General features: G+C 29.7%; 1 protein-coding gene across 1 annotated transcript in view; it reads left to right on the top strand.

Moving 5' to 3' along the window:
• Window positions 1-10,584, top strand: part of LOC106472508 (dedicator of cytokinesis protein 3-like) — a 58,729-nt gene that overhangs the window by 4,184 nt on the left and 43,961 nt on the right. The window contains 9 exon segments of the mRNA XM_013933164.2: window positions 2,956-2,996; window positions 4,431-4,486; window positions 4,865-4,886; window positions 4,888-4,962; window positions 6,305-6,453; window positions 7,547-7,631; window positions 8,448-8,483; window positions 8,956-9,101; window positions 9,858-9,918. Of these exon segments, the coding sequence (XP_013788618.2) occupies window positions 2,956-2,996; window positions 4,431-4,486; window positions 4,865-4,886; window positions 4,888-4,962; window positions 6,305-6,453; window positions 7,547-7,631; window positions 8,448-8,483; window positions 8,956-9,101; window positions 9,858-9,918 (671 nt within the window).

The following is a 10,584-nucleotide window of genomic DNA, read 5'->3' as shown; positions in this document are numbered from 1 at the left end:
TTCAAGTTTGTAACAAAATTCTGTAAAGTCGATAACTTTGTGTTAATAAGTAAATCTTATTATTTTAAAACTGGGCTTGAAACTAATTTTTTAGTTCACTGTCAAAAATTTGTCAATTACTTTAAAAGTTATTTACAAAAGTGTTAACCACTTCTTAAAACAAAGAAATAAAAATGAAACAAATGTTTTGTTACATTTTAATTTTTTTTCAATATACTATAACATTTTAAACCTGTTTTTGTATATAATAATTACATTTGTTCATATGAAAAAAAACAACACAAGTACAAAGAAATTGAAACACCACCCTGAACACGCTGCGTTTACTTGCTCTTTTAAATCTTGTAGAATCCTATTATGAAATGCACTATAAAAAATGCACAAGAAGCTACGGGAAAAGGCTTATCAGTTGATTATTGTTGTGTGGTTTTTCCCATAAGTTTTGTGTGAAGTCAGTTTTTTGTTTCTGTACTTTAGACTGTTACAACTGATATTCATACTTATAATATAGTTCCAGTGTCCTGTATTAAATACTAGAACTTTCTGACTTTTTTGTAAAGTAGCTACAACTACTCTTGAGCCCTGTAGTGTTCTAGGTGGTTACTGTCTGCTATCAGAAGTGTAATTAACATACAGTATCACCAGTCTTGATGATTCATTTTTAATATGTATAGGTTATATAGAGTTTGTAACTGATTTAACATTTTCCAACAGTTTATATGGCAGTTCAAGAAGAGCTAGGCAATTAGTGATAACTGATTGATTTAAAAAAAGTTTGGGGCAGATGCTGCCCAATTTACCAAAAGTGAACAAGCTTGAAGTGAAAAAACAAAACAAAATTTTTAAGGTTAAAATTGGGCAGAACACTTATAACCCAGTATTTAGTTTTGTTCTTAATAACAAACAGTCATAATAGCAATATTTCAATTAATTAGATAGTTGGAATCAAGCAAAAATAGTAACAGTCAAAAACACTAATTTCAATCAGTTAATTATTTTCATGACAGTTGATATAACCAGAATTTTGATTAATCAATGTGCTGTTGCTTAAAGAGGTTTGAATGTACAAGTTGTTATTCATGCCACATTTGGACTATTGTGTTCACTTTTGAGCTCCTTAAGAAGGGAAATTTAATTATTGGAAAGGGTTCAGAGGAAGGCTACTCTGGTGATGGAAAGAATGTCATACGAGGGTAGGTTAAGATCTCTGAACTTATCTCTTGAAAAAAGAAGAGTTAAGAGAGAATTTGATTGAGGTGTTTAAAATTGTTAAATTATTTTTTGAAATTTAATGGTGAGAATGGTAATAGTAAGGGGATACAGATAAATATATTGGCAGGGTAGGAGTCATCTTCAGCAAAGACAACTTGCCCGGCTCGGGTACTAATATCTGCGGGTCAAAACTAGTTTTCCCATAGTTACACTAATAACAAGAAAGTTCCTAATATTCATATAATTTAGGACCCGCTCCACATCCAAGATCCTATGCTTGCTGTAAGAAACAAAAAATATAGATTGTGGACATTAAACTGTAGGTTATTGACATGATACTGTCCTTTTTAGCTGCATGATTGCTGTACTCCACTCAGTTGTAACAGAATTTCTCTTGGTGAAGACTGTGCTAAGTTCCACAGCCTTTGTTGCGTTAGCTTGTTATGTTCACAAACCAATCTTTATTCAAATAATGCCGAATATACATATAAAAACACGTAGCTAGAAATTTAAACCTACTGCTTTAAGTAAATCACAATAGAATACTTATGTCTCCTTTAAACATACTTATCAGTTTTTACACAGAATCAAATTACAGGCAAAATTACCTATTTTGAACAGATAATTTGCATATGTATTAGAGATAGAAACTATTAGTGAGAAAATTATAAGATTGGTTTCTATTTTATAATTGCAAATATTACTTTTGAAACCATGATTTGTTCTTAGTACAGATTAATTTTTTTAAGTGTCTGGAAGACAGCCGAGTCACAAGAGGCACGTTTTTATTTCCACAGTCTAGTGGGAAACTGTTAATGTTGAGCCCTTGTGTGAAAGATTCGTTGTTAGTAAGAAACCCATAGATACTTACATATGGCTTAACACGTGCTGTGACTTACTGCTATCGTATTAGCTGTGTTGTATTAATAATGATTTTGTAGAAAGGGTGTAATCGAATTGAATGATGTACCTTATAAATAAGAGTTTAAGCTTTTTAAAATATTAATTCTGATGTTTTTCACTTTTATTAATAAACAAAGGCATTTTGAATGTGTATTGAGGAAAATTTTCTTAACATAAAATTACAGTAAATACACAGCACCAAGGATCACAGCTTAATAAAGAATTTCACAGCACTTAGGACTATAGGCTAAATGTAATTACTGAAAAAACTACTTTTGGTGGATGTAAGAATACACTTAACAACTAATTAAAATAAATATATTTATAACAGTTATCTATAAAATTATCATGGATTAAATACCTTTCAGATGAAGTAACATTACCTAACGTTTCTGCTTTGCCAACAATGTACACATGAATGACTGACCATCTGTTTTAAAGTTTTTAAGTTACGGGCATGTAACAGCAAGTCAGAGACCATTACTGCCCACCCAAATTAAACAAACTGAAAACAAATTTCATTAATCGCATTGTTAACAAGCTTACATGATTATGAACACGTCATGTTTATCATTCATTAAATTAATAAAACAAACATGAAAGTTACTGAATTTGCACTTTCCAGTCATGTTATGATCCATAAAATTTATAAACTTTTTTGTAGTTTTTGAAATTATTTGAAAAATTTTCTATGTATTATCAAATCAAAATTACACATTAGCAAATACTTGTGTTCAGTTTAACTATATGTAATGTAATACTCATCCTTGCCTTGCAGGGGAATTACTGTCTTTTTTACCATTTCATTTCACCAACTAACTTATTAATTTTGATAAACAGGCTGGTATCGTGGTTTTTCTACAAGGAATAAAGCAGTAAAGGTATGTTTGTGCGGATACTTTTGTTATATTATGATATTGAACTAAGTGACTTTTGTGTAATGAAAAATTTTTCCAAGAGATTAAATTTTTTTCTGATATAAACACATGACAGATAGTCACGTATGTACGTTATTTGTTTGGGATTGTGATGGACAAGGATCACCATATTTAAAATATTTTTTCCTTAGATTTCAGCTAATGGACAGATCTTTCATTCATTTCCCAGCTTTTGTTGGTTTTTTTAATATGTGGTTTTGAACAGAATCATCACTATATTTTTCTCCTGCTATTAAAAAACATGCTAAGAAATTGCATTCTTCAAGAACCTGTTTTCTCTTTGTGTTGTTTGGTAAATGGTTCTTGCTCTTTATTTCCTTTTTTTCTTCTGTAGATTCCGTAATTAATAACTTTTAGCATTGTTGGTGCATCCCTCTCATATTGATATATTGTCAAACTTTGTACTATACGTTACATTAGTAGCTGATTTATTTGACTGTTGTTTTTGTCCTCTGTTATTGTTAAAGGAAATAACAGGCCAGGTTTAGCCCAGTGATTAGCATGCCAGACTGTGAGTTCAGTCATCTACGATTCACATGTCTGACTCACTTCACACTTAGGGATCATGGATGTATTATGAGAATAATGGTCATTTCCTACTATTTGATTAGATTAGTTAAAGAATTGGTTGTGGGTGCTGTTGACTAGCTGCTATCCAGTTAATCTGACAGTTCTAAATTAGGGGCAGTTAGTGCAGGTAGCTGTTGTGTAGCTTTGCACAAATAAATGAAAGGAAATATGGTGTGTGAAAAAATACAGTGAGCAAGATGAAGGAATATGATAAAATAATACACGTAGAATCAATAGAGTGATTGTTTACACTGATTGAATATTTTCTATGCCTCTGAGAAGTTGCCTTCTGTGGTTTAATTTGGAGTTCTGTCTGAGGACAAGTGAAAGGTGTTCTAGGGTACTCGTCACAATGTATACCAGGTTTGAATAAAGTTATTGTCTACAGTTTAAAACACGTGTAATTCTCTGTTATAATGAAGTTACTGTCTACAGTTTAAAACACGTGTAATTCTCTGTTATAATGAAGTTACTGTCTACAGTTAAGAACCTGTATAATTCTCTGTTATAATGAAGTTACTGTCTACAGTTAAGAACCTGTATAATTCTCCATTACAGTAAAGTTACTGTCTACAGTTAAGAACCTGTATAATTCTCCATTATACTAAAGTTACTGTCTACAGTTAAGAACCTGTATAATTCTCCATTATACTAAAGTTACTGTCTACAGTTAAGAACCCATATAATTCCCCATTAGAGTAAAGTTACTGATGTATTTCTGAAACAAGTTAGTAACGTCATTTACTGAACTATACTGAAGTTTGATCAGGGTTGCCATTGTTCTTAATCTTTTAAAAATATTTTCAGGGAATTTTTCCGGCATCTTTCATCCATTTAAAAGCTTTCAGGATTGAGAATGAAGGGTAAGTTTACATTTAATGAATTTGGCTATATACATGAAGTGTGGTGCAGTTGTGTTTTTGTCATTACTTTTAATGTATAATATTTCCTCATGTGATCTATGTAATAACAGTATACTTGTGTAAAGAAGCACATTATGCTAATATAATAATAGGTTGGCAAACAACGATTGATTAGCATAAGGAAGAATTTTATTGGTGGTAGGACATACTACGTGTTCCAACTTACGAAGACAGACCAATGTTCTGTGAAACGTGGTAAGTTCCACCATCAGTATAATTCTTTCTTGTGCTTATAAATCATTGTTTGCCTGCCTATTATAATAACAGTATAGCAGTAAAGATTCTCCTGTTTAAAAGTTTGGATGATGTGGTCTGCAGATTGTATGAAACTGTCACTCCTTGTGGATGACACCTCGGTACGAGAAGTAGCCTGCGTCCTGAGAGAATGGCACGTGATATGGAAGAGACTTTACGTGGTAAGGCTTTCCATTTGATTACTGTCAACCAGAATTTTCGTTCTTGTTAGGTAATTATGTAGTAACAGATATATATTTTGACAAAAGTTAAGTAGGTTAGTGTTGCTTCGTGAACTGATGTGTATATTTTTAGATGATGAAAAAGAAAGTCCTTGAAGAAAATATGTTGAATGTTCAGACGTTATATAGCATCAGTAGGTATTTAGGTAGATTTTCATTAAGTTTTATAACGCTACTGAAGACGTTCTTGATTAGGAAGAAGCAACTACAAACTTAGGCATCAGTAGGTATTTAGGTAGATTTTCATTAAGTTTTATAACACTACTGAAGACGTTCTTGATTAGGAAGAAGCAACTACAAACCTAGGCTCACGTTTATAATACTGAATGATAAGAATATAATTTGTGAGATAGAATATATGAAGGAAAGGTGTAAGAGAAACTAAAAAATTTATTCTCTGTTATATTTTTGTTGTTGCATAAAAAGTTTTTTCAGTTTTCTAAGAAATCTTTTTGGGGTTTCATTTGTGTTAAGGTCATGTAATATATTTTTGTTGATACAAAGTCTTTTAACTTGTTGAAGATGTTTGTTTGCCCTTTATAAGTGTTGAGGTCACGTTTAACATGTTAAACATTTAGGTGTTGTGTAGTATGATGCAGGTAAACATTCTTTGTAAGTTATCAATGTTGAGTTCAAGTCTTAACTAATACTTTTGTCCAAGTTTAACATGTTAGATATTTAACTGTTGTGTAGTATGATATATATCAAGGTAATCCTTGCTTTATAGTTATTTGTTTTACCTGTACTCAACAAATCGGTTTTCTTAAGAATTTTCACACATAAAATATTTTATATAATTTTAGATTTGTTTATTTTGTTAAAGCTTTTACTGTTTTGATTTTAAACTCAGTTTTAATGGTACGGTTTTTATTATGTTGTTACAAATTTGAATCTGGAAATAGGGAATTGACATATGTAATATTTTTATGCTGCTTTATCTCAAAAGTATGGTTTTATTTTATGCAGTATACATTGTGATGTTCCTGTTTATGCTGATTTTGTATCTTAAACTTAGTTATTTCATAGAATTTATCCTATTTCACATGTTAGAAGCAACAGAAATAGATGTATGTAGACTATTGTTGTCGTCCTGCTGAGAGAGTTAGACGAGACATTCTAGTAATGAATTATTAAAACTAACGTACTGTTGTATTTGTGTATGGTGAATGCATTCTCATCTCTACAAAACAGTTATTTCTGTTGATAAAAATTTGACGTTTACTCCTTTCTTTAATTTTGTTTCTCCTCTTTGTATAATGCATGTGATGTGTTTTTAATCTAGAGGCGAGAACTGACGCTGGTGTCACAGCTGCAGGGGGTTATGTGGGACTTGATGGAGTGGCGAAGACAGATAATAGGAGGCACTCTTACCCAAGACCAGATAAGGGAGCTTAAGATAAAAATCACTGCCAAAATTGACTGGGGAAATAGGTATTTAAACTAATTAAAAACATTAGTTTTCACAATTCCTACAAAAATAGTTAGCAACTGTTTTGACATTAAATTCAGTAAGGAAAGTACAATCATAAAAAAACATTGTAAATTTGTTTTATAATCCATTAAACTATCTAAAACAAAACACATACTTAAAGATGTCTAAATGTTAATTTTTAAGTGTGAGAGACAAATGCACCTGACCTCACCTGCACAACGTGAATTTGATTTTTTAAAAGCTCAAGGAGGAATGTTTTAATTTTCATTTAGTAATCAAGAAAATGTAATTTGTTGTGCGATATCATTTTTGGTTTGGTTAGTTTACTGTTTTATGCTTACTTGTCTATGGAAGTACTTTATATATACTAATATAATAGTAAGTTGATAACAGACGACCAACATTCTGTTGAAACGTGAAAAATATAGCATTTCATTATTCTTATAAATTGTTGTTTGTCAACTTGTTTGTTTATTAATAGTTACCATGTGCTTGATGTGTCTTTTAATTTGTTTATGAATAGTTACCATGTGATTCATGTTTTTTAAATTTGGTTATGAATAGTTACCATGTGCTTCCTGTGTTTTTTAATTTGGTTATGAATAGTTACCATGTGCTTCCTGTGTTTTTTTAATTTGGTTATGAATGGTTACCATGTGCTTCCAGTGTTTTTTAATTTGTTTATGAATAGTTACAATGTGCTTCCTGTGTTTTTTAATTTGTTTCTGAATAGTTACCATGTGCTTCCTGTGTTTTTTAATCTGTTTATGAATATTTACCATGTGCTTCATGTGTTTTTTAATTTGTTTATGAATAGTTACCATGTGCTTCATGTGTTTTTTTAATTTTGTCTTACTAGAATTCGTTAGGGAGACTTCAGTATTACATTTTTAGGAATAAAATCACTCCAAATTTGAGTGACAAATGTTTAGATAAGTACTTAATAATCATCATTAAAAGTTACAGGCGTTTTTATTTGTTGTATTAAAAGTTGTTTTTTCTTCTCCAATATTCCACTCTTGTTTTTATTTTTAATTTTTGGATATTGAGATGGTTGAAACATGAAAGTGAGATGTTTTTTTTTTATTTTAGACAACTAGGACTGGATCTTGTGCCCAGAGTTGATGGTGAAATGGTTGATACTGAAACATTAAGTCCAGTGGAGCTGTATCAAGTGGTGAAAAACCTTATTCTCATCTCATTTTGTCTGCCTTGTAGTAACTTTATCAGAAACTGTATAACTTGTTTCTGTACTGTTATAACTAAAAACTTGTGATAACTAATAAGTTACTGTACAATTCAGAACCAAGATAATTTTAAAACAACAATGAGCACTTTTACATAAGCTTTCATTTCTACATCGGAAGTTCTGGTGCTACCTCATTTTTGTACTAAGAAACAACCAATCATCTTTAAAAACGACTTTTTCTGCAGTAAACTGATTTTTATAGCTGTACTAATGTTTTTTTAACTGTATATCAACTTATAAATTTTATTTAAGTATAACCTTTTTACCTATTTTATTTCTAAAATTCAAATCTTGTAAGAACAAAATATCAATAGTTCAAGTATTACATCCCTTTATAATGTAGGGATGGATTTCAAATTTATCAGTAAATTAATATTTTTTAATTTGACAAGTTTATGACCTATTGTCGTGAAAGTAAAAATAAAATGTGAAAATTTCAGTTTCTGAGAAGCTAAAAATTTATTCTGAAGGTTTATAAGATGTTTTCCAAGTTATTTATAAAGCATGTTTAGAAACTACGTAATATTTTAATAAAGGAACATTTTCATTTACGTACAGTTGCAATTTTAGAAAAGTGTTACATTTTGTATAAATGTCATTTTTTATGTAAGTCAGTAAGAACACTTAAAACTTTTAACTGTTTTTAGGTGTAAGTTTAAATGGCTCCTGTTCAAATGTATTATATATATGTATGTGTGTTTTTACATTGCTTCATTTTATTTTTTTACTTTGTTTTTTTTTCAGCATCTCCAAAGCTCAGAAAATGTGTCAGGACCTTTAGTAAGTGGTTTTTATTGTAATTATTTTCATTAGAACTAACCAGAGGAGCTTTATTGACCATGATATTGATAATGTTATCAAATAGGCATTTAATTTTTCCTGTGCGTGTTCATTAGGTTAGGTGAAAATTTTATATTGAATATTGAGTTGTAAGTGTTATAATTGGTATCAGACTGAGCCATTAAAGAAGTTCCTATCTTTCAGTAGCTCATAGATAATCATGTGTGGTCCAGATAATAATGGCTTTTAATTTATTTTATGGAACATTTTGTTTACAGATTTACTGTTCAGCTAGAAATACCTGAAGAAGAGCATTGCCCGAAACATTGTATCTATAGTAGTATATATTAAAATATACATTTCTTTAGGTTTATATCTTATCGAAGATAAGTCATTTAGTCATTTGTTTTCTGCATTTATTTTATGTGCATTTATTTCTTACCTAAGAAAGTACTTCTGAATTCTTTTACAGGGAAGAGGGACCAATAAGAAAAAAGAATCCAAACGTGCCCTAACTCATCATATTTTTATGCACTTGAGGGATTTTGGATATTCTGTAGGAGAAGATTTGGAAATCTATTGTTCACTTTATGATACTCAGCAGGCTGAGTTTATCAGGTAAGGTTTGTTTGTTTTTTAACTTGGAAATTATTTATTGGTTAACAGTTTCAATGAAATGTTTTTTTGTTATTGTTAGTTTGGGATAATGCTATGAGAAAACTTCTGCTTTTAATCCAATTGATGGTATATATTTTTTTCTCTGTGTGTATGTCTGTATTATTTAGAAGTTAACTGTTTTTTAATGTTTACATTTATTTTTGTTACCTTGTATATATTGATATTTGTACACACTAGTCACCTTCCATATTCAGCAGTATTTTTTATTGATGCTGATGCTATTAGTTGTGTTCTTGCCATCTTTGCTAAGTTTTAAGTAATTTTTAATCTTTTCACACCAGATGTCTTCATGTGGAACATTTCCTGTTTATTGCTTTCAAGTTTAATGACCAACGATGTATAAAAATAGCTTTTTTTCTTTGTGTTCCCAACTTTTGTTTAGAATCTTTTTTCTTAAGTTTTGTAGTATCTTCTATATTCGATAAGGATCACTTCGATATATTTCTTTAATAATACTGTTAATTATACATCTGATGTAGAAGGTGACATTCTGTTTTTAGCTAATTGATTTGTTTCTTGTTTAGGAACTTAATAAATTCAAAAATTGATTTTGTATTTTATTTTATATTGATGTTTAGAAAATTTCTCACTGTAATTTGTTTTAGTAGAAGTTGTGTTTAATATTAAGTTTTGACAAATTAATGCAATATAGTTTCATAACTGTTTTAAGCAGGATTAGTACCTATATTTTTCTAGTGAAAGATTTCTAATCAAGCTTGCCAAATATGGACAGTCCAATCACTGTACATTATTTACGGTACGTAGCGAGTTTTGTAATATTTTTAGGTATCATTTTTGTGTGAAGAAACATTCTACTGAAATAAAAGTACAAAGTACTATAGCTTTTGTTTCAAATGTATTTAATATATGACAGAAATGAAAAGTACACAATTTTATGCGTAAAACCATCACAACTTTTCAAAGTATTCTTTCTAAGTATTTAATTTTAAAATAGCAATTTTGTGTTTACCCAAGAAAATTAAAAACATTCAGTCAGTATAGGAGTAATTTAACTAAAATTTTTTTAAATCCACATGCATTCTAATTAAACAAAGTAGAAAGAATGAAATATATGCAACAGTACTTATTTCAGTTCCATCAGTTAATGTTGTCTTGTTTTTAGACATTCTATAGAGTTTGCATTTTCATTTGCTTTCTTTTTTTTTAACAAATGCATATTAAAATGTTATTCTTAAAATCAAGGTTTTTTAACAAAATGATAAATGTTACAGCTACATGCTTTTTGTGCTTCAGTTAGTTTATCATTTTAATTCATTTCTTGTTAGTTCTGTATCTAGGATTTGATTATGTAATTCATATGAACTTGCCTCATGTAATAGTAATAGAACATTTCTGTATGGTGTAATGTTTACGGGGTTGTTGTAATAGTAATAGAACATTTCTGTATGGTGTAATGTTTACG

Source organism: Limulus polyphemus, unplaced genomic scaffold (assembly GCF_000517525.1).
Source record: "Limulus polyphemus unplaced genomic scaffold, Limulus_polyphemus-2.1.2 Scaffold5390, whole genome shotgun sequence".
NCBI classification, from domain to species: Eukaryota; Metazoa; Arthropoda; class Merostomata; order Xiphosura; family Limulidae; genus Limulus; species Limulus polyphemus.
Note: the sequence above shows the minus strand (reverse complement) of the source record. Positions and strands in the feature narration are given on the sequence as shown.